General features: G+C 28.6%; 1 protein-coding gene across 1 annotated transcript in view; it reads left to right on the top strand.

Annotated features, from left to right (window-relative positions):
- Positions 1–24,551, top strand: part of slc25a22a (solute carrier family 25 member 22a) — a 32,661-nt gene extending 8,110 nt beyond the window's left edge. The window contains exons 2-11 of the mRNA XM_051099155.1: positions 5,696–5,840; positions 5,926–6,051; positions 6,147–6,202; positions 6,286–6,376; positions 8,588–8,645; positions 11,651–11,711; positions 13,928–14,075; positions 14,157–14,311; positions 16,179–16,254; positions 16,364–24,551. Of these exons, the coding sequence (XP_050955112.1) occupies positions 5,821–5,840; positions 5,926–6,051; positions 6,147–6,202; positions 6,286–6,376; positions 8,588–8,645; positions 11,651–11,711; positions 13,928–14,075; positions 14,157–14,311; positions 16,179–16,254; positions 16,364–16,517 (945 nt within the window). The 5' untranslated portion in view covers positions 5,696–5,820 and the 3' untranslated portion in view covers positions 16,518–24,551. The remainder of the gene's footprint in view (positions 1–5,695; positions 5,841–5,925; positions 6,052–6,146; positions 6,203–6,285; positions 6,377–8,587; positions 8,646–11,650; positions 11,712–13,927; positions 14,076–14,156; positions 14,312–16,178; positions 16,255–16,363) is intronic.
- Positions 24,552–27,791: the final 3,240 nt, after the last annotated feature.

The following is a 27,791-nucleotide window of genomic DNA, read 5'->3' on the forward strand; positions in this document are numbered from 1 at the left end:
TCAGCACAGGCGTGTGTATGAACATATTAGCCCTGTACGTTCATTAGTCACAGCAAATTACATTCACACACATAAACGACAGGCCTGATATCTGCTGGAAGACATGTGGAAATCTCTGGCACTCATTCATAAGATTTTCACATAGCCATTTTCAGTCCGTTTCCATGGAAACTATCTGACTTGTGTTGTGTAGAAATACAGACTCGTCCTTGCTGGAGGAGCATGAAGATCAGAGCAGCATTAGGAGGTTGACATTGTTGTGGATAGTTGATATCATGCGGCGAGTGTTTTCTGTTCTCTCCCGTGATCTCCAGAGTTTAAATGGGTTCAGAGTGCTTCATTGTTGGTTTTAAAGTCCACACTTGAAAGTAAACGTCTTTAAAGTGCGAAAGTTGTTTAGGCGTTTATAGTAATAGCAAGATAACCGCTATTTGGTTGGCCAGTTTGGGTCAGCTATGTGCTGTAGATGTATGCTGTGAGACTAGTTTGAGGCTGTTTGATTTGATTTGTTTCTGTTGACACACTATCTGGCTTGTCTTCGTTGTTGGCTGTCACAAGACCCAAACCACCGCTAACACACAAACATCATTCTCAGCTTCTTCTGTTCCTCTATGGACTGAAAGTGAAAGCTGAACAGTCATGAAGGTCTCAGAGTAAATGTTCAGTGCTCAGATGTTGCTCTTTCATTGCGGTGGAGACGCAATAGACGATTTAATTAAAGTATCTTTATTTTCTCAGACATTTCTTGCGTTTTCGTAAACCGCAGGCTTTGCAGAAGATGATTTGCAGAAAGAGTAAAGAGCAGTGTTATTTACATAGCAATGTAGCAATAATAATATTTTGAATTGTTTTTTGTTTTTTTAATTGTAGTTTAAGATTTAGTATTTCTTCTTGTGTGAGTTTGTCATTTTTATTAGTTGTTTTCAATAATTTATTTTATTTTTTATTTATTTTAATTTATTTATATTACAGATGGTTTTAATATAACATTTTGACTGGGCTTTTATTTTTATATTTTCAGTTTTCATTTTAATTGTCATTTGAGATTTACTATTTTTTTGTTATGGGTTTTTATTAGTTATTTATTTAATATTTATTTGTTTTATTTATTTTCTTATATTTTAGAATTTTTATTTTATTTTATTTTTATTTTAGTACTTCAGCTTAAACACAATCTTATATTTTACTTAATTGCCAAGACAATATTTACATTTTTTTTAAGTTGAAAGTTTTTCTAATATTTATATTTTATTTGAATTACTAATACATTTTATTTTTTATTAATATTTTGACTGAGCTTTTATTTGTATATTTTCAGTTTTCATTTTTTTTATTTTAATTTAAGATTTAGTTATTTTAATGAGTTTTGTCATTTTTAACAGTCATTTTTTAATTATTATTTTATTTTATTTATGTTTTAGTAATGTTAGTGCTTTAGCTAAAATCAAATACATTTTATTTTAGTTTAGTTTAGTTGTTTAGTTTAATTTAGTTTAGTTGTTTAGTTTAGTTTAGTACTTCAGCTTAAACTTAAACTTATTTTTCACTTAGATGCCAAGGCAACATTTTTTTTTTTAAGTTTAAAGTTTTTTAAGTTTTGTCTAATATATATATGTATATATATATATATATATATATATTTAATTACAGATGTTTTAATATTTTGACTGAGCTGAATTTTTATATTTTCAGTTTTCATTTTAATTTTTTGTTATGTTTTTATCATTTTTATGAATTGTTTTTAATAATTTTGTTAATTTAATTTAATTGAATTGTATTTTATTTTTTAGTCATTTGAGTACTTCAGCTTTGTTGCCAAGTCAACATTTATTTTATTTTTTAAAGTTTAAAGCTTTTAAAAATGTTTGTCCGAATATTTGTATTTTATTTTAGTTAATTTCAGTTTAGTTTAGTTATTTAGAGATTTTTTAAAATATAACATTTTATTATTTATTAATACTTTGCGTGAGCTTTTATTTTTATATTTTCAGTTGTCATTTTAATTTTAGTTTTTACATTTTTTTTTAATTTAACTTCATTTTATTTTATTATTATTATTTTAGTACTTAAGCTTGGTTTATTTCAGTTTAAATAATAAAAAGTTTTTTTAAGTTTGTTTTTTTATTTGATATTTATATTTGTTTTTTTATTTCAATGACCTAAATATTAATATATTGAATTAGCTTTTAATATTACATTTTAATTTTAGCTTAAGTTTTAGTAATTTTGTGATTGACAATTTTATTAGATTGTGTGTGTGTGTGTGTAATTTTATTTTAGTTTATTTTTATTTTAGTTTATTATTATTGTTAGTCATTTTAGTACTTCAGCTGATACTTTTCTTGGTTGCCAAGTTTTGTAAACGTTTTATTTTAAGTTTATTATCTTATAGTCATATTTTATTTTATTTTAAAAGTCTTAGCTTCAGTTGTAATTTTACTTCTCAATAAATAGTGTAGAAATGTGGATAGCAGTTGGCTCTTGTGAATTTGATGAGAAATCTTTGAGTTCACATTGAGATCTTTGACCTTTGAACGAGACTTTTTCTCAGCAGAAGTCTCAATTTCATTCAAGCAGAAGTGATTTTTGCAAGATTTATTCTTTTAGTATCATTACTTGACCTTCATGGGTCTCAGAGACCTTGCGAAAGACATTAAATATCAGTGATTTAGTGTTCACTGATAGTAGGAACACTGTGCCAGTCAAAACACACCTAATACAGTCTCTGACAAAGAAAAAGATGAGAGTAGGATGGAAAAATAATAGTGCTGCTGACGAACCAGGAGGTTTCAGCTGGCCCATACTGGTTTGTGTTAGTTATTGCTGATCTAACAGGCCGTATTTTTGGGTCTGGTAACTCGTGTGAGTAAGTTCACTCTCTTTGGGCGAAGAAAAAGAGGAAACCAGACAGTGGAAATGCAGAATTGAAGGTAGAAGGGTCTAGTCCAGTCAGCAGAAATCAGGAAACGCATGAGTGGAAAGCAGGAGGAAGAGGGGGAGGAGCCAGAGTCAGAAAAACATGCTGATTGGCTGAACGGAGGGGAGGAACGAGGGAGAAAGTCTGACTGTCTTCAAGTCGTTCAAATTCCACATATGATTAGCAGGAAACACAGCAAACACCTCCTGACCTTCTGCCTGTTTATAGTGAAGATTACGCAATCATTAAAACACTGACAAACACTTGTGAATTTGTTTAATGGAGAATGATTCAAAACGATGCCATAATTCCTGTTCCTTTAATTATACGCTTTAAGGAATTTTCTACTGCGTTTAAACATTTCAGGAACTGCAATAGTTTGCAACTTTAAGCGAGTTCTGCCACCAAAGAGACTGGAAAAGCGCTTTCCATCAGGACCAGTGTCAACAATGTCATTATTTATCACTTTAATCTACATTTGCTTAACATACTGTATGTATACTGTATATGTTACTTCAACTTATTTCAGTTAGTTGGCATTTTTACTTGTTATTTTAGTGTTTTTTAATCTAATAATCCAATATTTATATTTAATAATGTTGTTATTATTAAACATCTTAATAATTATAGTTATTATATAATGATATTATTTACATAGAGCAAAAAAGTGTTTCTAATTTTTGTTATTCATCTAATATTAATATTTATTAATATAGGTAATTATTGGTGATCATAATAATAATAATAGTAGTAATTTTTATTATGATTGTATTTATTATTGTATTATTAAGTTAGTTGTTAAAGCAGTTCTAAATTTTTGATTTTATGTTTGTCATCTTCATATTCATTTTATATATTCATGTTGTTGTTATTATTATTATTAATAATAAAAAATATTACAATATTTTTGTAATAATAATAGTAATTATTTTTATTATTATTATATTTTTTTATTTCATTAATTTATTTTTTTTTATTAGTAATAACACTAATAATAATGTGTGTGTGTGTGTGTGTGTGTGTGTTTGTATATATATATATAATAATCTAATATTTATATTTAATAATGTTGTTAGTATTAAACATCTTAATAATTATAGTTATTATGTATTAATATTATTTATATTAATATCATTAACTATTATTAATAATAACTATAGTAATCATAGTAATTATAATAATTATAAACTATAATAAAAATAATAATTATTACTACAGTACTTTTTTATTTATTTTCTTAGTAATTATTATTTATGTAATACTACTTGTTATTATTATTATTATATAATTCATGTTTGTAATAATTTAAATAATATATATATATATATATATATACACACACACACATATATATTTGTAATAATTTATTAATAATTTTAATAATTATTAATATTACTGTATTTATTTATTTTATTATTTTTGTAATACTAGTATCTATTATTAGTATGATTAATTTTACTTAGATGTTAAAGTGTTTCTAATTTTTTTATTAGTTTAAGTTATTTATCTAATATTAATATTTATTATTGTTATTAATTATGAATAATAATGACAATAACAATAATAATACTCATATTTTTATTTTTATTATATTTATTTTTGCATTATTAATTTAGTTGTTAAAGCTTTTGAATGTTTTTATTTTTCATTTTTTTATCTAATAAATCTATTATTCATGTTATTAATAATGTTAATAATAATAATAATTATTACTGTATTTATTAGATAATTTATTCATGTATATAATTCATGTTTGTAATAATTTTAATAATAATTATTATTATTACTGTATTTTTTATTTATTTTCTTAGTAATTATTATTTTTGTAGTACCAGTAGTTATTATTATTATTATTTATTTATTTAAACTTCTTTCACTTAGTTAAATTTTTCTAATTTTTGTTTTAGTTATTCACCTAATATCAATATTTATTAATGTTATTTATTATGAATAAAAAACAATAACAATAATAGTATTCTTATTATCATTATATTTGTTATAGTATTATTTTTTATAAAAAGCATTTCTTTTTTAGCTTTTTTTAAATCTAATATATATGTTATTAATAATAATTATTATTCTGTTATTTATTTATTTATGTGTTTTCTAAAAAATATTTATAGTAATAATAGTAATTATTATTATTAGTAGTAATTTAACTTATTTCAGTTATATGTTAAAGCATTTCAAAAAATTGTATTATCTTTTAATAGTCAACATAAGACCAGAATTGACTCTTAGACAACAGAATATTCTCTCTTAATCCATTTTTGTGGACAGTATGTACATTTTTCTCCAAATAAAAAATGAATGCTTGCCCTCAGTAGTCTTTCAAAGTTGCTCTGAAATGACTGGTATCACTCTGGCCTCTTATTTTCTCATTTAGAAAACATTTATCACCATCCTGTTAATTCCCAATGGCTGAACTCAAGCCTTGCCCTACATTTTGTTTTGTTTTTTTTTACATCCAGTTTTAATCAGACATTGCACGTAAGCACATATGCTTACAAATACCTTTTAATGCTTTTAGCTAGAGCTGACACCAGTCTGACAGAAAACAACTTATCTGTGAGACAGACAGACACTCGCCGTCTATTTTAAACTTTCTGTGCAGCCGGCAGAATGTGATAAGAATAAAAATAAGACATCGAGAGATGAGACGAGACAACACATGAGAAAGGAAAGAATGAGTCCAGCGTGAGGAATTTCTGGAGTCAAACAGTGAGAGATGACACCTGAATCACAAACACATTAATATCGTCTCTGTGTGTGTTTCAGAGATCTGCCAGAGGACGGTGAACAGGCTGAGATCACAAAAACCAAAAACACTCAGAGAAATCTGCAAAGACGTGCACTCTGACGCCTTAAACACACACACTGAAGAAATACAGGGAGCCAGATAAATGGCTGACAAACAGATCAGGTGAGTTTAGGGTCACAGCAACCACCCAAAGCTCAATAATACTTTTATGCATCTCTTTTATGAACCTCTTCTGTCTCGTCTCCAGTTTGCCTGCCAAGCTAATAAACGGCGGTGTGGCGGGACTGATCGGCGTTACCTGCGTGTTTCCTATCGATCTGGCCAAAACCCGCCTTCAGAACCAGCAGAATGGATCGCGCCTCTATACCAGCATGTGAGTGTTCAAACAGATGATTCGAATCGTTTAGAAGATTCAGTTCGTTCGGTTCACACGTGGATTATCCTGTATATATATGCTGTGCCCTACAGGTCAGACTGCCTTATTAAGACCATCCGGTCAGAAGGATACTTCGGCATGTACAGAGGTACGTCAGAGTTTATGTGGTAGCAGACTAGTTAATTGTCAACTAATGTTGTCATTGAGAATGTATGTTTTTGTCTGTCTCAGGTGCGGCGGTGAACTTAACTCTCGTCACTCCAGAAAAAGCCATCAAGCTGGCGGCAAATGATTTCTTTAGATATCACCTCTCTAAGGACGGGTGAGACGTAAACACACACACACACACAGGGTAAACACACAAATGTGTGTAAACACGATGACTAGGTCTTTGAGCTGACTGTGCCCATTCACACACACTGACACATCATCTGGTCCAACACACTGCTTGGGTTCATTCCCGGCCTTCGGCATGTCAACAGACATTTTAAATATTAGTTTTTCATTTAGTATTTAAATTGTATTTATATTTATATAATAGATCATATAATTTTATGGGTATATTTTTATGGTTTTATTTATTTTATTTACATATTATTTATATATTTAAATTAAATTACTATATATTATAATTAAAAATATTGTTATATTAATGCTCTCTCTATATATATGCATCAAATAAATAAATAAAAATATTATATATTATATTATATGTGACCCTGGACCACAAAACCTGTCATAAGTTGCACAGGTATGTTTGTAGCAATAACCAAAAATACATTGCATGGGTCAAAATTATCGATTTTTCTTTTATGATAAAAATCATTAGGATATTAAGTAAAGATCGTGTTCCATGAAGATATTTTGTAAATTTCCTACCGTTAATATATCAAAACTTTCTGATTAGTAATATAAGAACTTCATTTAGACAACTTTATATGGGATTTTCTCAGTATTTTGATTTTGATAGTTGTATCTCAGCCAAATATTGTCTTATCCTAACAAACCATACATCAATGGAAAGCCTATTTAATCAGCTTTCATGTCATGTATAAATCTTAATTTGGTCCATGGTCACAAATTATATTATATTATATTATATTATATTATATTATATTATACATGGCTTATATATTAATTCATATATAAAATGTAATAATAGTATAATAGTATACTTTTATTTTTATTTTATATATATATATATATATATATATATATATATACATATATATATATATATTAATATACATATTTTTGTTGAAATTAAATTACTATAAATTATAATATTGTATTGTAATAATATAATAAACATTGTTATATTTATTGCTATATATATATGCATCAAATAGATAAATATTATATTATACATAGCTTATACATTAATAAATATCTGAAATGTAATAATAGTATGATAATATAATTGTATTAGTATATTTTTATTATTTTATTTTATTATATTATTATTATTATACATATTACTAATTATGTTTAAATTAAATTATTATAAATTATAATATTGTATTGTAATAATATAATGAAAAAATACTGTTATATTTATTGCTATATATATATATATATATATATATATATATATATGCATAAAATAAATTAATGAAATAAATGAAATCAAATAAAAAAATAAATAAATGAAAAATAAATATACTGAATATTGAATTATAATTATATTATATTATACTTTATATATGTTATATATCTGTATATATAAAATATATTGTATTTGGGTTTATATAATTATATATATATATATAATTATATAATTGATATAATTTTATTTGTATATTTCAATAATTGTATTTATTATATACTAATATATATATATATATATATATATATGCTTACATATTATATATATATATATATATAATGCATCAAATAAATATGTTATAATATAATTTCTATATTATTCTATATATGTTATATAAATTTCTATATTTTTTTATAATTATATTGAATATATGAAATAAAAATCAATATAATGAATCATATCTATCTATCTATCTATCTATCTATATATATATATATATATATATATATACACATTATTTTATAATAATTTTATAATTTTATATTATAGACCTATATGCATATTTATTTATTTATTTTTTTTTTTGATAAATACATACACACAGACACGCGTCCACAAACACAGCTCACCATGTCTGTCTTTTCTATGCTATTAATCAATATGCTATTTAACCAACACCATGGTGCTCATCAAAATACCATGACATTACCATCTTATACAGCCACAGTGCTGACATACCGACACTGTCAAACATCTCAATCAATTCAGCACACAGGATTGCGTTACCCGACCCGCATTAATATTAAATAAGTGTGGAAGCACACAGACAATACCCACAATGCCGTGCTCGCCGGCGTCTCCATGGCGACCCAAAAACGGCACCGGTGAATTATTGACCGCTGAGTAAGAGTGTAAATTATTAACGTCCCGCGGTGTGTGTGTGTGCGCTGATAATGAGAGCGGTCGCTTCATCTCTTGTTCCCTCAGGCAGAAACTCACTCTACTGCGAGAGATGCTGGCCGGCTGCGGGGCGGGAACGTGTCAGGTCAGTATGCAGACACACACACACACACACACACACGTGCTTGAGCCTCCGTTAATAGATGTTCCACTATTATTTTATTCAAGTCTGCACACAGACGATTCAGCGGCAGACAGATCATTGTGTCTGTAATGGGCCAAGAGACAAAACGCAGATGCATTAGGGGTACAAACACACTCCCATTAAACATTCCCATCATACACGCGTGAGCTCATCTGACACAAACAGCTTTTGTTGAGCAGCGTCACCTGAACCAGATGCTCATTCACAACCAGCTCTGCTTATTATACTCGTGCTAAACAGTTTTCATGACGTTCGGTTCGTTAATGTGTGTGTTCTTCCATGATACAATACTAAAATCTGCAGGAACAGCCACAGGTTCCTCTCATAAGTGAGACGGGGTTCCATTCATATATTTGTAGGCAGATTTTGGGATGTTGCATTAAAAAATGCTGGATGAAAAGCCAAAGATGTGAATAAAATGTCCAAAATGTGCATAAAACATTTTTTTTTTATATTATATATTCATTATATTATATTATATTATATTATATTATATTATTTTTAGCAGTAGTTTTTATTTGTAAACTAGTACATATTATATTACATATTAAATATTACAAATAATACATATGCTGCATTTAAAATGCTGGATGAAAACCACTAAATTTACAAAAACTTACTTAAAAATTAATTAAGTATTAAAGTATTAAGTATTAGTAAATTTAATAGTACATCCAAAACTTTTTTTCATTGAATGTATTTATGTTTATATATATATTAATATATATATACATATATAAATAATATATAATTATATAAATAATTACATAAATAATAAATATTATTCATATTAATATTAATTAATAATAATATTGAATTGTTTATTAATTTGTTTATTTATTTATTGTTTATTAATTATTTGTGTATTTATTTATTTACATTTCTATATTTCTATTTAGCTTTTCATTTATTTTTAAGTTTTAGTAATTTTAGTACTTCATCTTAGACTTATTTCAGGTAATTGCCAAAACAACATTTTTAACCATTTTTTATCTATAGATGATTTATATATGAAATAAATCATTAAGTTTTATTTAATTTTATGTTATATATCATTTTTATTTCATTAATATTAATTTAATAAATATAAAAAAATAGAAAATATATTTTTGTATTTTATATATATATATATATACAGTACATGTGTGTGTGGTGTAATTTAAAAGTAATATTTATTATTATTATTATTATTATAACTAATATTTATATACATTTTTATTGATTTATTTAATGCATGTTTTTAATAATATAAATTCTAAATAATTAATTTGTAATTATTAATTTTATTTTTATAACTAATAATAATCATAATAATAATACAATTTTATATATATATATATATATATATATACACACACACACATTTTGTTGATTTATAATTCTAAATATTTAATTTGTAATGATTCATTATTGTTATTACTAATATTTATATACATTTTTCTTTTTAGTGATTTATTTGATGCACATTTTTAATAATATTAATTTTAAATAATTAATGTGTAATTATTAATTTTATAATAATGATATGTGTGTGGGGGTGTAACTAAAGTTATATTTTTATTTAAGATGATGATGATTAATATAAATTCTAAATAATTAATTTGTAATTATTAATTATTATTATTAATAATAATATTTTAAAATTATATATATTATAATTCTATATAATATTAATCATATTTTTTTATCAGTAATAATAACTATAATAATATTAAAATAATTATATATACAGACATTTTTATTGATTTATAATTGTAAATAATTATTTTTTAATGATTAATTATAATGTTTCATTAAATGTGTCTGTATATATATATATATATATATATATATATAATTTATACAGATTATTTGATGCATGTTTTTTAATACTATTATTTTTTAATTTGTATATATATATATATATATATATATATTCAAGAAATAAAACTAAACTAAATAAAACTATATATATATATATATATATACACACACACATTTAATAAAACATTATAATTAAGTTTAGATAAGTTTAATCATACAAAAATTAATCTACAATTAAAACACAGTGAACACAGGATATCCAAAGTACTTGAATTTAACATTTAGTTGAGGTAACATCACATAACGCTCAGTTGACATGATATTTATAAATAAACCCATTTATTTCAGACAGACTGAGAAAATAAAGTGTCTGGAATAGCACATTAACTAAATGCACTAAGGACTGCATTGCCTTCCACTACTGACAGCTTTCTTAACTGATTTACCTAATTGAGTTACACACATCGTAGTGATCCAGTCATGTGACATCTCAGCGGTGATCAGCTTCCTGTCAATAAACCGTTTCCAGCATGTAGGATTAAATGATGGGATTACAGCAGACTGACATGCTGTTTCCACCCAGCGATATCTCACTCCAGTAATCCCATCAGCAAGTGCCGAGTCAGGTTCACCGGGACCGAGGGCTTCCCGTCCACCTACAAACCCCTTCAGATTTGATTAAACGTGTAATTGGGTCTCCGGTGACAGTGGCGCTAGCGCACATAAACACGTCCCTCGTGATGCCTGTGCTACTGATGTTCATGCTAATATAATCTTCACTCAGCTATATGAACCGCATTCAACTTCTTTCCGTAATATGTCACATTATAGAAGTAAAACAGGTTGCAGATACACGTCTGAACCTTAGCGTGTAGGAGGATGTGCTAATTGTATGTTTTGAGATCGTAATAGCAGAAAGTACAGGCTTTCAGACCAGCCTTCGATAGGCTTATTTATGGCAAGCTAAAGGAGAGGTGTTAACTTTAGTGTAGAATTACAAAACCAGTGTCTTTACTGTCATTTTAACCATTTGAAAGCAGCTTTAGGTGTCAAACTTAAATACGTGTGTGGCCCTTTAAATGTGCTTGCTCTCATTTTCATTGGCTGAGGTTTCCTCTGACCTTGTTTCTGTTGTGTTGCAGGTCATCATCACAACACCAATGGAGATGCTGAAAATTCAGCTGCAAGATGCCGGAAGAATTGGTAAGAATTTAGACTAAAAAGAGGAAGGAATGATAGGAAACATGAGAAAGTGAGAAAGCAAGACACAGGACAGAGTAGAGGAGTGAAGTGCTGCCACCATGTGCTCACATTTCTCTAAACATTAGTGTCTGATTTTACATCATTTTGTCATATTTACACATTGAGCAGTACACAATGGCTATTTGTTTGTGTTCTGCTTCAATAAAAGCATCTGCTAAATGAATACTTTTTTGTTACAGAAGAGGTTTTTATTATAGATGAAATGTGTCTGTTATAAAAAAAATATTGTCAACAGTAATACATCAATATATTATTCTATATGTTATTTATGCAATGTATTAAATATTAGATAGATTTTTTTTAAATATAAATATAAGTTTATATATATATCCCTAAATACCAATATAAATATTGAATATTTGTCAGTATTATTTTTTTTTCTATTTATTTTTTTTTGCCATTTTTCTTTTTTAAAATACTGAATATTAAGTAATTGTTAGCAATATATGTGAAATACTGAATATTATTTATTTAGTATATTAAATATTATTATTTTTTAAATCTTTGCTTTTACATTTTAGATTTTTTGTTAGAATATTAAATATTTTATCAATAGTTTTTCTTTTTTAATTTTTAAATAGTAAATTACATCACTGTCAATAGTACTGTTTTTTTAATACTGAATTTATTTAGTACATAAATATTATATTGATTATTTTCAGTATTCATTTTTATTTGTAAAATATTATATATTATATTAAATATTACAAACAATACATTAAATATTTTTTCAATTTTATTGTAATTTTCTTAAACACTGGATTTTACATAATAAATATGTTTTCAATTTATTATTATCATTATTATTATTAATTTAAATATTATATTAAGTAATTGTCAGCAATACTAAAGTTATTTAAAAAGGTGAATATTATTTAATCAGTATATTAATATATAAATACATTAATATACTGATTAATATTATATATACATTTTTTTCAATATTTGTTTTTCAATTTTAGATTTTTTATGTATTAAGTATTTTATCAATAGCTTTTCTATTTTTTTTAAAGATGTACTAAACATGTATTTATTACATAAATATTAAAATAGGAAATATGAAGTCATTGTCAGCTGTACTGAATATTTATTTAGTACATAAATATTATATATTTTCAGTATTAGTATATTTTTATTTGTGAAATATTATATTTTATTTATTTTACATATTAAATATTACAAACAATTCAGTAAAAAAAATCAGTTATATTTATTTTATTTTATCCTTTAATTTTAAAATATGGGATGGTATGTTTTCAATTTATTTTTTTTCTTTCTTAAAATACTGAATATTAAGTAACTATATACATATATATATACATATTGTTTTTTTCCAATATTTGTTTTTCATCTTTAGATTTTTTTGGATATTAAATATTTTATCAATAGCTTTTCTGGTTTTTTTTTTTTAAAGATGTACTGTATATGTATTTATTACATAAATATTACATTTTATCATAAATATTACAGATTATTTTCAGTATTATAAACAATTTAGTAAATATTCTTTAAAAAATTCTAAAAAATTCTTTTAAAAAATTCTATTTATTTAATTTCAAAATACTGGATGTTACATATTGAATATGTTTTCAATATTTTTTTTCTTTCTTAAAATACTGAATATTAAGTAATTGTCACCACTACAGAATCTTACTTAAAAAGGTAAATATTATTTATTCAATATATATATATATATATTTCAGTTTTTCAGTTTTTACATATTAAATATTACAAACAATTTAGTACATATTTTTGCAATTTTATGTATTTGATTATTTTTTTTATTAATGTTTTTCATTTACATATTGAATACGTTTTCAGTTTAATTTTTTCTTTCTCAAAATACTGAATATTAAGTACTTGTTACCACTACAAATCTTATTTAAAAATGTAAATATTATTTATTATATACTTTATAAAAAATTGCCCTTTTTTTAAAAAAATACTGAATGAAGTCATTGCCAGTTGTACATTAGCAACAACAGCTTAAAACATTGCTATTTTACATAAATATATACATTTTAACAATGTTTTCAAGCAATATTTTAGTTTACTCATGTTAAAATCTGCCATATAGTTGCTTACAAATAGAAGTCAGCAAAAATAAAGTTCAATTTTATGTTGAATGCCGTAATGTGCTCTGTTTGTGTGTGCAGCGGCCCAGAGGAAGCTGATGCCTCAGGCTGTGACCCCTGGGGGCCCCGTAGAGGTGAAGTCCCCCACAGCTATGCAACTCACCAGACAATTACTGAAGGAAAAGGGCATCGCGGGTCTTTACAAGGGCCTGGGAGCCACGCTGCTCAGGTTTGGAAGTAAACATGCAAACATATCACACAATCAGTCATCACATCACAGACTCTCAGAGTGTTTTCCGTCTCCCTTCAGGGATGTCCCGTTTTCTATCATCTATTTCCCTCTGTTTGCTAATCTGAATAATCTGGGGAAGCGAGGAGCCGACGGTCCCGCTCCCTTCTACGTGTCTTTCGTATCGGGCTGCATTGCGGGCAGCACAGCCGCCGTCGCCGTCAACCCCGTAGATGGTGAGTTTCTCCTTTGACTGAAATGTTTTGTATCTTAATCACAATGTTCTGACAGTGCTCTGTTTTAAAGTCTAGTGAGCTGCCCACACAGAAAGCATTTGAAAGCAGCCTAGAAATACCTCTGACGCAAATGCTGTACCACAAAATTTGTTTCGGCCTAATTTTGCAGTAAAGGCAAACCAAAAATGCACTGAGCACAGTGGAAAAATATACACTAAGGAAAACAGGGGCAAGAGAAATGACAAATACATTTCAATCGATGCTTAAAATATCAACAAAAAATGTTCTAATGTAATTAAATTAATAATTAATGTAATTATAATCTAATTAAACATGGTAACATTTGTTTTTTTTAATTAATAAAACTGAATATTAAGTATTAGATACTTTTCCTGTGTTTTGTTTATGAATTGCTGAATATTAAATATTGCATTTTTGCAATATTTTTTCTTCAGTTTTTAAAATACTGAAAATTAAATATTGTATGTTTTATGTTAGTTTTTTTAATTTTTAAAAAATAAATATTAAAATATTAATCATGTATTATTTTTATTTTTTCAGTGCTGAATATTAAATATTGAATATTTCTGTCAACATAGTTTTTTTCTTAATTTTTAAAATATGGAGTATTAAATATTAAATATTTGTGTATTATCATTTTTATTTTTAAAATACTAAATGTTAAATATTGAATATTTCTATATTAAAATACTGAATACTAAATTTTGTATTAGTTTTATTATTGAATATTAAATATTTGTTTTGTTTATTTCTAAATATAAATATTTATATTTTAGTATTATTTTTTTTTGTTTTTAAATGCTGAATATTAAATTGTAAATATCTTTCAGATTTTTCCCCTTAATTTAATAAAAAAGTTAATATTTTTTATTAAATGCTGAATATGAAATATTGAATATTTCTGTCAATATAGATTTTTGTTTACATTTTTAAAATATTGAATATTAAATATTATATGTTTTATATTATTTTTGTCTATTTTACAAAATACTAAATATTGAATATTTTAATATTAGTTTTGTCTCATTTTATTACTGTTAATGAAAGATGTTTTTATTTTCTAGTTTTGAAATGCTGAATAGTAAATATGGAATATTTTTCTGATTTTTTTTTAATCTTCAATTTTTTAAATACTAAATACTAAATTGTTATTTAGTTTGTCTATAAATATTATACATTTTTCAGTATTTGTTTTGTCTGTTGTTTATTACCAAATATGACGTATTTTCCAATGTTATAGATTAGTTTTGTCTATTTAAAAAAAAATACTAAATATTAAATATTTAATGTTGTTATATTAGTTTTGTCTGTTTTAATTACTGAAAATTAATGTAATTAAATTACTTAATTCTTTTTTATGTTTTTATTTTCTGCTTTTGAATTGTTAAATAGTAAATATTGAATATTATTGAATATAAGTCTTTAAAATACTGAACATTACACTTTATTTATTACTGAATAAATTACCACTTTTATTATTTAGATTTTAAATATTATTTTGTTTTATTTTTTAAATGCTGAATATAAAATATTGAAGATTTTTGTCAATATATATTTTTGTCAATTTTTTAAAATACTGAATAATAAATGTATAGACATTTGTGGTACACATTCGAGTGCAAACTCTATTCAAAACAATTTTGGAATTGAGTTGCTGTTTACCTAAAATGTTCCCATCCAGTCAAGTTTCTCTCCGTCAGTATGCTAAGTAGGCAGTATGCAGTGAAGCAGCTCGCTAGCTCGCGGAACGGAGCCTGTATGTAAGCAAAAACGGTTGTGCAACGCAAAGAGCAACATCTGTTTGGTTGCGTAACTGAGAGTTACACCGTGTGTGTGTGTGTTTCAGTGATAAAGACCAGGCTACAGTCGCTAACACGAGGAAGTCAAGAGGACACTTACAGCGGAGTGACCGACTGTATCAGGTGATTTGCTTTTCATTGGCCAGTTTGAGGTCAACAGGTGACCTTATTTAACTAAAACTATTGATTTGGCTACAAAACTTTTTTCCATTTTTGATTTATCTGATCACAGGAAGATATTACGCAACGAAGGTCCCAGCGCTTTCCTGAAGGGGGCGTACTGTCGAGCTCTCGTCATCGCGCCGCTCTTCGGCATCGCTCAGGTGGTTTACTTCCTCGGCGTGGGCGAATTCATCTTGAGCTACCTGCCCAAACGGAACAACTAACCACCCGTCCCATCATGCATTGCACCAGTCTGATCCCCGCCCCCCTCACAGGTCGCCATTACCGAAGGATCAAAGCGTAACGTGGACCCGTCTGACTGATTACTTTAATCGTTTGTCGTCGTGCCGTTTTCGTTCAAAGCGCCGTGTATTTTGATCTGAATGTGGTGGTTTTAATACTGAGCGTAAAGTGAGATTGTGTTTGCCAAGCTGCCTGTTTTTTGTCTCGTCCCGTCTCACGCTGAGACTAAATGATGTCCTTTTAATCGTTGAGCCATCTGACATTTAAAGCGTAAAATCGACGATCAGTCGCAGCGCTTTGAATCGTAGAGCTCTTGTTAATTACGTACTGAAATATCAACCCAACACGAAGCTTGTTTTAACTGCTAATTTCCTGAAACAAGAGGACATGCCATGTTGATTAGTTTGCCCTTTATATTAGCCGTTTCCGCCTTTCTTGCGAACTCTGAATGCTTTTCCTCTGGGCTCTGAATGACCTTGAGGAAAAGCAGAAGTTGTAAAATAGCATCCGACCCGAGAGCAGCGTATCTTTGTGCCCTATCAGTTCTTTATTCAGCGTATGCTTCGAAATTACATGTCGGCACTGGAGGTTAATTCAATTAATTTCTCAGAAACACTGAGAGAAATGTGAATTAGACTTGAAAGCATCTCTCAAATTGACTGAAGCAAAATGAAAATGCCTCCAACCGGGGATGTATCGGCCATTAAAACTTCTGCAAAGTTCCCTTACTCTGGGAGATAATCATTAGAGATTATGAGATTCGTTTTGCATGGCCACAGCACAAAGACAATTAATGTCAGTCATTTTTTTGCCGTATTTGACTCAAATCTGTTTCGGTATTTGGAGGCTGAACAGCAAAGTTAGCATTAAATATGATCTTAAACCTCATTTAAACCACATTTGTAGGTGGTTTGAAGTTTAATTAAAACATTTCGGGTATGCAAAGTAGTTTTTCCCCCTTATTTAGGATGGGACACGAATGTAATGTCAAACACAATCTGCAGTATTTCTCAGATGTTGAGTGTAAGCAGTTCTTACCAGTGTTGTTATTGCTAACTAAAATTACAATTATTAAAAACATTTTTGCTAATTGAAATAAAGCTGAAATAAAATAAAACAGAAATATTAGATGGAAATTTAGTATAAATAAACAAATAAATAAAGCGTGACAATAGAACATACCAAAATTACCAAAGATTAAATGAAAATGAAAATGAAAATTACACAATAGTAAATAAAATGAAAATGAGAAATGTTGCTTTGGGAATTAAGTAGTAAAATTACTAACTAAAATAAAAATAAATACAAAAATTTCAATACATAAAAACTAAATTTAAAAAATGACTAAATCACTTAACAAAATTACTACAAAATTAATTTTGAAAATTAAAAACTGAAATAAAAAAATTCTAAATCAAAGGATGTTGAAAAAAAAAATCACAGGTTTATATATATACATATATATATATATATTTATGAATCTTGAATTTAGTATTTAATATTCAGTAATACAATCAAAAAATCTTGAAAAAAAATCTATCACAGATTTAGAAATTTATTAAGCAGCACAACTGTTAGCAATGTTGATGATAAAGCTGTAATGCTGCAAAAAATTCAAATAAATACTGTGCTTTTGAACTTTCAAAGAAGCAAAGAATCGTGACTCGGAGAATTGTGAATCAAAGAATCAAAAAATCCTGTATCAAAGAAACTTTATAAAATTATTGAAAAAATGATTTATCACAGATTTAGAAATTTATTAAGCAGTACAACTGTTATCGACGTTGATAATAATGCTGTAGTTGCAAAAAATGTAAATAAATACTGTTCTTTCGAACTTTCAAAGAATCTTGAATCAAAGAATCAAAGAATCGTTAAATTAGAGAATTTGTGAATCAAAGAATCCTGTATCAAAGAATCTTGAAAAAATCTATCACAGATTTAGAAATTTATTAAGCAGCACAAATGTTGTCAGTGTTGATAATAATGCTGTAATGTCGCAAAAATGCAAATAAATGCTGTTCATTTGAACTTTCAAAGAATCTTGAATCAAAGATTCAAAGAATCATGAATCAGAGAATTGTGAATCAAAGAATCATGAATCAAAGAATCTTGTAAAAAAATCTATCACAGATTTAGAAATTAAGCAGCACAACTGCTATCAACGTTGATAATAATGTTGTAATGTTTCTCAAAAAAAAAAAAAAATACTGTTCTTAAAATAAATTAAATTAAATTAAAATAAATACTGTTCTTTTGAACTTTCAAAGAATTTTGATTCAAAGAATCCTGAATCAAAGATTTCCCAGAAATGAGTTTTATAAAAATAAAAGCTAATTCAAAATATTAAAAACTTTAACTCTATATAAATGATACTAAAATAACACTGGTTTGTTCTTGCTTGCATACCAAATCAAATCATCTGGATCTGTGTGGACATCACGGACCTAATTAATATTTATGAGCAAAGCTAATACATTTTACATTGTGTCCCACCCACTGCAAACCCACTTTAGCTACTTAGATTTCCCACTACAAAAAATGCAATACTGTACTATTATAAAAACTTTTGCAACCCCAAATGCAGTTCATATCGGTCAGATCAGATCTGAGAAAGAGTACTAATATACTAAATCAACAACAAGAAAAAAAAGCACCAAAGTAATGTGCATATCGATTGTAAGTCCTGCCCTGTGAACTTATGATGGGCGGAGCTAATAATCACGAACATTAACGCATTCGGATGTTTTCCCACAGTGCACCGCCGCCCTGCAGTGCATCATGGGAGATTTTAGTAGTCATTCCAGTTTGTTCGAGAAGCCGAAAGCACAGACTTTGGATGGAAGTCGTATTTATTGACATAATAGATGTAAACACACCTATAGTATATCTCACTATATATTTCTATGGATAGTTTTATCAGTGTCTGATTGTTTGTGTGATCATTGTTGATTACTGTGTACTGTACATATGCAGATGAAATTATGAAGCGATTATGTTTTTGGTTTTGTATCCGACGGCTTATTTGCACACCTCTCCCCCCGTTCCTTCTCTTTATGTTTTTGGCATCTGGAAGAGTTCATATGCCAGTTTACAGCGTGTGAGCCGGACCCGTAATGTATCAGTGTTGGAATCGTGAGCTCGTTGTTCACGCTAGTGTGCACTACCAAATGAACCGAACAAACCTGAAGGCTTTCAGCTCGTAGTTCTCGTTTACTTGACGCTGTTTGTTTTTATTTCTCGTGCAGGCGTTCGGATCGATCCGCAGCCTATTGTGGGGAGGCAAAAACACAATGTTTGGGCTCACAATAGTGCTGACAGGACGCGCCGACGGCTGGAGCGTGATAAGCGCTGCCTATGTGTGCAATCAAGAGCGGTTTTTGGCTCAGGCTGACAAACAATCGAGTCTGTTTCATACTGCCAAACGATTCCTGACCAAATCCCTGCCTAGAATACCTCTGTCTTCTTTCCCAGTTCATGTAATAGTACATTGGTTTTCTAAATGCGTCCGGTTTATATTGTCCTGCAGGTGAAGATGCACTACCATTCAAAAGTTTGGGGTCAAAAAGATTTTTTTTAATACTTTTATTTAGCAAGGATGCATTAAATTGATCAAAAGTGACATTTATAATGTTATGAAAGACTTCTGTTTCAAACAAATGCTGTTCTTTTGACCTTTCAAAGAATCCTGAATCAAAGAATCAAATAATACTGAATCAAAGAATTTTAAAAAAAATCGATCACGGATTTCACAAAAATATTAAGTGACACAACTGTTATCAACATTGATAATAAAGTTGTAATATCGGGAAAATAAATATTTTAAATAAATACTATTCTTTCGAACTTTTCAAAGAATCTTGAATCAAAGAATCAAAGAACACTGAATCATAGAATCTTGAAAAAAATTTTTTGCATGGATTTTACAAAAACATTAAGCAGCACAACTGTCATAAATATTGATAATGTTGTAATGTCGCAAAAAAGTTTTTTTTTTTTTTAATAAATACGGTTCATGTGAAAGTTCACAGAATCTTGAAAAAAATCGATCACGGATTTCACAAAAATATTAAGCAGCACAACTGTTATCAACATTGATAATAAAGTTGTCATTTAAAAAAAAAATCAAATAAATACTGTTCTTTCGAACTTTCAAAAAATCTTGAATAAAAGATTCAAAGAATCCTGAATCAAAGAATCAAATAACACTGAATCACAGATTCTTGAAAAAATAATATTAAGTGGCACAACTGTTATCAACATTGATAATAAAGTTGTAATTTCGAAAAAAAAAATTCAAATAAATACTGTTCTTTCGAACTTTAAAAAATCTTGAATCAAGGAATCAAATAACACTGAATCATAGAATCTTGAAAAAATAAAATCTATTACAGATTTCACAAAAATATTAAGCAGCATAACTGTTATAAATGGCGACAATGTTTTAATGTCGCAAATTTTTTTATTTTTTTTTTTAATAAATACCGTTTATTTGAACATTCAAAGAATCTGGAATCAAATAATCCTGAATCACAGAATCTTGAAAAAAATCGATCACGGATTTCACAAAATTATCAAGCGGCACAACTGTTTCCAACTTTGATAATAATGTTGTAAAATTGCAAAAAATTCAAATAAATACTGTTTCGTTTGAACTTTCAAAGAATCTTGAATCAAAGATTTCTGAATCAAGAAATTATGAAAAATGTATTTCACAAAAATATTAAGCAGCATAACTGTTTTTAACATTGATAATAATGTTGTAATATTAAAATAAATAAATAAATAAATAAATACAATTCTTTTGAATGAAAGAATCTTCAATCAAAAATCCTGAATTTTGAATCAAAGAACACTGAATCATAGAATCTTGGGGGGGAAAAATCTATCACAGATTTCACAAAAATATTGAGCATCACAACTGTTATTAACATTGATAATAATGTTGTAATGTTGCAAAAAAAAAAGCAAAAAAGGTTCTTCTGAACTTTAAAGGATCTTGAATCTATAATCTGGAAAAAAAATCTATCAAAAGAACTTTTAAAGAATCCTGAATCAAAGAATCAGAGAATACTGAATCAAAGAATCTTAAAAAATCTATTATGAATTTCACAAAAATATTAAGCAGCACAACTGTTATCAACTTTGATAATACTGTTGTAATGTCGCAAAAAAAAAATATTTTGAACATTCAAAGGATCTTGAAGCAAAGAATACTGAATCAGAGAATCTTGAAAAACAATTACACAAATATTAAGCAGCACAACTGTCCTCAACATTGATACTAATGTTGCAAAAAAAAAAAAAAAAATCTAATAAATGCTTTTCTTTTGAATTTTCGAAGAATATTGAATAAAAAAATACTGAATCACAGAATTTTGAAACAAAAAAAGCATCACAGTTTCCACAAAAATATGAAGCATCTCAACTGTTTTCAACATTGAAAATAATCATGAGCAGCAAATCAGCATATTAGAATGATTTCTGAAGTATCATATGACACTGAAGACTGGAGTAATGATACTGAAAATTCAGCTTTGATCACAGAAATAAAATACATTTTACAATATATTCAAATATTACTGCATTTTGATCAAATAAATGGCTTGCTGACGATATCTGACTTAAAATCTAACTGACCCCAAACTTTGAAACAGCCGTGTAGTGTAAAACGTAACTAATGAATATATCAGTGACTCTAAATAATAATTCTCCAGAGGTTCAGAGGGTTTATGGTGCTGTCTAACAAGTAAACATCTCTAGTCTCGCTGACAATGCGCTTTATGCCATTTGAATGAGTTCAGATGCTCTTATTTATTTTTTAAAGGTCATAGGTCGTACTTTACAAGGTCAGTGCGTGCATAACCCTTCTGACGGTTACCTCACACATCGTTAATTGTTTAAATGAATGCAAATGGTATTAAAATGGAAGTACGTTTCATGCCTACTATAAACATCTGACCTTAATGACCTTGTTTTGCCTTGTATTTGTTTTGCCAGCGTGTTTTTCCGAAACATTCCAGAAGCTAACATATCTGTGATGACTCTGATTTTATTCTGTTGTTTTGTGATGATTTAGTATTATTTAGATTGTTTTCTCAGCTGTGAACTCATAGTGTTTGTGAACGGTGGCGTGTTGTGTGTGTGTGTGCGTGTGAGGGGTCAATCGTGCGCACGGGTGTAAATGTCCGGGTTGTCGTTTCTTTTCCGTCGTTTACGCAACACTAAAGTGTGTTATTCACTCTCTCCCTCTTTTTCACCATCTGTCCTTCTTCCTTACGCTGTACTTGAAGGAATTAGACAGCAGGTGGCAAAAAACACCAAAAATAGCATCGATGATTTTACAATCCAAGCACAAAAACAAATCTGGCACAAGCGCAATCCTCACACGGCCGTACTATAGTCAATATACTAGACTGCACATATTATAAGCAACGTATCGCCTGTTTGTTTCGACAAACCAGAGAATGTATCTTTGAATTGTATAATCCATGTAAATTGATAGTATTCAATCTTATATAGTAGTAAATTAGATGTTAGATATTTGTGATTTCACTCTTCATGTAATGAAGAGTCTATATATATATAGAAGGACCAGCACATATTTATGCAATAATTAAGAAATTATTAAAATACATAAACACGGCTGAATCTCATGAAAATATGTCATGGTCACCTTTTACCCCTTAAAAAAATTATATAAATATAGATAGATAAAATTACTTTTTTTGCATTGTATCATTATTTATGACATTTACTGTAATACAGTATTGTTTCTTGTCATGAAAACAATGTAAAATATAAAAATAACCTAAAAATTGGTTGGTTTATTAATATTATTATTATTATTATCAATGGAACCTTTAGTATTTGTTGTAACGTTATTTTCATGACAATTACTGTAATATACTATACAGTATACAATACAGTATATATTTTTTGCTTTATTATCACAAAAAAAACAACCATTTTTAAAACATAAATATTTAAAACCTTACATATTTTTTGAATTGTGACATTATTTTTATGACATTTACTGTAATACAGTATTTTTTTCTTGTCATGAAAATAATGTAATTTTTTAAAGAACCTAAAAATACTGGCTGATTTATTATTTTATTTTATTTTCATGACAGTTACTGTAATATAATGTAGTATATAGTATATAATACAGCAAATATTTTTGCTCTGTTGTCATGAAAATAATGTAAAAATATTACAATAATCTAAAAGTTGCTTTTAATTATTTTTGTTTTACATAAAGAAAATTAAGACTTTTATTAAACATTATTTATTAAACATTAATTTTTTGCATTTTCATGACAGTTACTGTAATACAGTTTTTTTTTTTTTTTTTGCTTTATTGTCATGAAAATAATGTACACATACCTAAAAAAATAGATATATTAATTAATATAATTTTTTATTTTATTTATTTGGTTATTTATTTTTTGGTTTATTTTTCTCAGTTACCGTAATACTTTTTTTCTTTTTTGCTTTATTGTCATGAAAATAATTTAAAAAAATAAATAAAAATTACCTAAAAAATTAGATGTGTTCATTAATATCATTCTTAATTTTATTTATTTATTTTTTGGGGATGAAACATGGCCAAAACATATTCTTTCTTGACATATTTCATGAGTTTCACCCGTATTCTCCATATGGTTCAGTCATGCTGCTGTTAAGCTGTAGTTATAGACAGAACCTCCTTCCTCCACGACGCCTTTGCTTTCCTCCTCCAAGAGGAAACAGTGCAATAACGCACTTTAACTACAAACACAAATACGCAAAATGCACAACAAGGCCCTTCTGGAAGACAACGTCGGTCTGTATGTTGCGACGTCATGAGTGCTGCTGTGAGTTTATGTGTGTGTTGATGCACAAACAGCCACATGTGTGAGACTGAAAAATGACAGTTGTTTTAATCGTTGTTGCAGAAACCGAAGACACGCTGATCATATTGAATTCCTTGTCACAGATTGTTGTTCAATAAAATAAATTGTTCATAACAATACTTTGTGGCTTTAATGTTTCTGTCTGAACAATGCAATCATTTTTATAGAGGTATAAAAGCTGAAAAAAACGTATGCATCTTCTAAACCTCTTCTAAACAGTCCATTTGAACTCATAAATCCTCATTCCGTCCTTTAATCTAAAACGTTTTATGCTTGTCAGTCACGTCAGCAGTCCAGAAAAATCACTTATTCCCCCCCAAAAGAGTAAAAATGCAAATGTTAGAAGTGTATGCCCGATTTTAGTTTAAGAGTCTTTAATGACTCAAAAAAACTTTTTCTCAAGGTCGTTTAGTCTTGCAGTACTTAAAGCGGCCGCTGGGTGTCGCTGCGGCGCTAATCTTAATTATTTCCCTGACTAGAGATGACTAGAATTATTTCTGTGGAAGGGCCACAGTGATGAAATATGAATTACGTGATTCTGAGAGACACTGAAACTCTTAATATGAGCTTTTATTTAACAACAACAACAGGACTGAGGGGGTCAAGCAATTAAAAACATGCATTAGTTTGTCAAAAAAACTCACCAGAGTTTGTTTCTCTCCTCATCCAACAGTGACTGAAAAACTGCTTTAAAGGAGTTCACTTCCAGACAAAAAAATGTACAGATAATGCATATGTACTCACCCCCTTGTCATCCAAGATGTTAATGTCTTTCTTTCTTCAGTCGTAAAGATTTTTTTTTTTTTTTTGAGGAAGACATTTCAGAATTTTTCTTCATATAGTGGACTTTAATAGTGACCCTGATTTAAACGTCCAAAATGCAGTTTAAATGCAACTTTACACAATACATTTTTTAACCTCAAACGCTCGTCTTGTCTCGTCTGCCTGTCTCGTTTTTTCCCGGTTCATGACAGTTAGGGAATGTCGAAAAACTCCCTATTTTCTCCTCCAACTTCAAAATCATCCTACATTGCTGTTTTACCTTTTTTTTGTAAAGGGTGTATAATTTTCTTTTCATGTTCACTTTGTAAACACTGGGTCGGTGCTTCTGCAGCGATGCAGAACGATTTTAAAGTTAAAAAGGAGAAGTCCACTTCCAGAACAACAATTTACAAATAATGAACTCACCCCCTTGTCATCCAAAATGTTCATGTCTTTCTGTCTTCAGTCGTAAAGAAATTATGGTTTTTGAGGAAAACATTTAAGGATTTTTCTTCATATAATGGACTTTATTGGTGCCCCGATTTTGAACTTCCAAAATGTAGTTTAAATGCAGCTTCAAAGGGCTCTAAACGATCCCAGCCGAGAAAGAAGGGTCTTATCTAGCAAAACGATGTCATTTTTTTCGAAAAATAAAAATGTGTATACTTCTTAAGCACAAAATCTCATGTAGCACAGGCTCTGGGATGCACGTCCACGGGTCGTTCTTGAACGTTTCGTTTATTTTGAACGAATCTTTAAAGTGACCCGCGAAGAACGAGTCATCTCGGGGAGTGATTCGTTCAGTCGCGCATGTGCAACATCCTATTAGGTTCTGCACTGGAATTAGTTCACCTGTTTCCAGTCTTCGGGTTTTTCGAGTCGTTTGTTCATCTTATGGGGCTGTCACGTGACACTGATTTTGCTAAAATTAACGAAATGACTCGAAAAAAGATTCGTTCCTTTTGCTAAACGAGACTCAAGTCCGAGTCAGTAAAATGATCCGAACTTCCCATCACTACTACAAATCACGTGTAAGTTCATCGTCTGTGTACTCCAGCTAAAAAAAGTAGAGTATGGCAAAAAACTCTTTTAAAATAAAAAAACTATTTTCTCCTACAACTTCAGAATCCTACAACTTTTTGTTTGTAAACAGCGTTTGACTTACTTGCACTTTCTTAGTCTTTGCACGTTCACTTTGTAAACACTGGGTCTGTGGTTCTGCGTGACCTTTCGACGTGATTCAATAGTACGTTGTGAACGTGCATCCCAGAACCTGTGCTACACAAGCTTTTGTGCTTAAAAAGTATACACATTTTTATTTTCTAAAAAAAAAAATGACCGATTGTTTCGCTAGATAAGACCCTTCTTCCTCAACTGTGATCGTTTAGAGCCCTTTGAAGCTGCATTTAAACTACATTTTGGAAGTTCAAAATCGGGGGCACAATGGAAGTCCATTATATGAGGAAAAATACTGAAATGTTTTCCTCAAAAACCATAATTTCTTTACGACTGAAGACAGAAAGACATAAACATCTTGGATGACAAAGCGGTGAGTAAATTATTTGTAAATTGTTGTTGTGAAAGTGGACTTCTCCTTTAACTGTCATGACTGGGAAAAAACCAGTTCATGCAGACAAGAATTGTCTTATTTTTTAGAAAATAACCGATCAAGGAATAAGACCCTTATTCCTCGACTGGGATCGTTTAGAGACATTTGAAGCTGCATTTAAACTACGTTTTGGACATTCAATGGAGAAAAATCCTGAAATGTTTTCGTCAAAAAACATAATTTCTTTACGACTGAAAAAAAAAAGGCATTAACATCTTGACAGGGGGTGAGTACATTACATTATCTGTACATTTTGATTTTCCTTCCCATCTTTGCTTTCCAGGGGAAACCAGACGGGAAATTTAATCAGACACACACAAACCTAAAATACAGACTTGTGTGTGTGTGTGTGTGTGTTAGTGAAATTCAATGTTTTTTGAGGCTTTTGGTTTCCTATCGACCGCGGTGAATGACATGCCATTGTTTACTATGGATCTCATTCACTGAGTGTTCGCTCTGCGGGTCACTATATGAGTCACTGCACATTTACTATAAGTGCATTCTGGGTGAATACAAACAAGAGAACATCAATGCTAAGTTTAGATTGATGCTTTAGGGTGAGCAGCTTTGATACCAGATGTATGAAATAATATTATTATTATATTACACAAGCTCTTAAAGAACAAAAGTCTTTATTTAGTCAGGCCAATGTTGTAATTCACTTGTGTGAAACGCATTTTTATGGCGCTTGAACACATAATGTGACAGCATATGTGAAGTTAAGAATATAACGATCTTGTTGTCATTATTTTAATGTATAGGAGGTTGAGAGATGAGCTTATATTAAACAGCTATATTCTCTGAGCATCTGATCTATTATTAGGCCGTCTCTCCCACTCAAACACACACAGAGTAAGAGCAGTTAGCATAAGTGAAAGCAGAAGAGAAACAGCTATGGAGAGAATGATGACCATTGAAGCGAATGGGGGATGTGGAAGAGAGAGAGAGAAAGAGAGAGACTGGTAATGTGTATATAGGCCACTAAA

Source organism: Labeo rohita, chromosome 25 (genome assembly GCF_022985175.1).
Source record: "Labeo rohita strain BAU-BD-2019 chromosome 25, IGBB_LRoh.1.0, whole genome shotgun sequence".
Classification (NCBI taxonomy): Eukaryota; Metazoa; Chordata; class Actinopteri; order Cypriniformes; family Cyprinidae; genus Labeo; species Labeo rohita.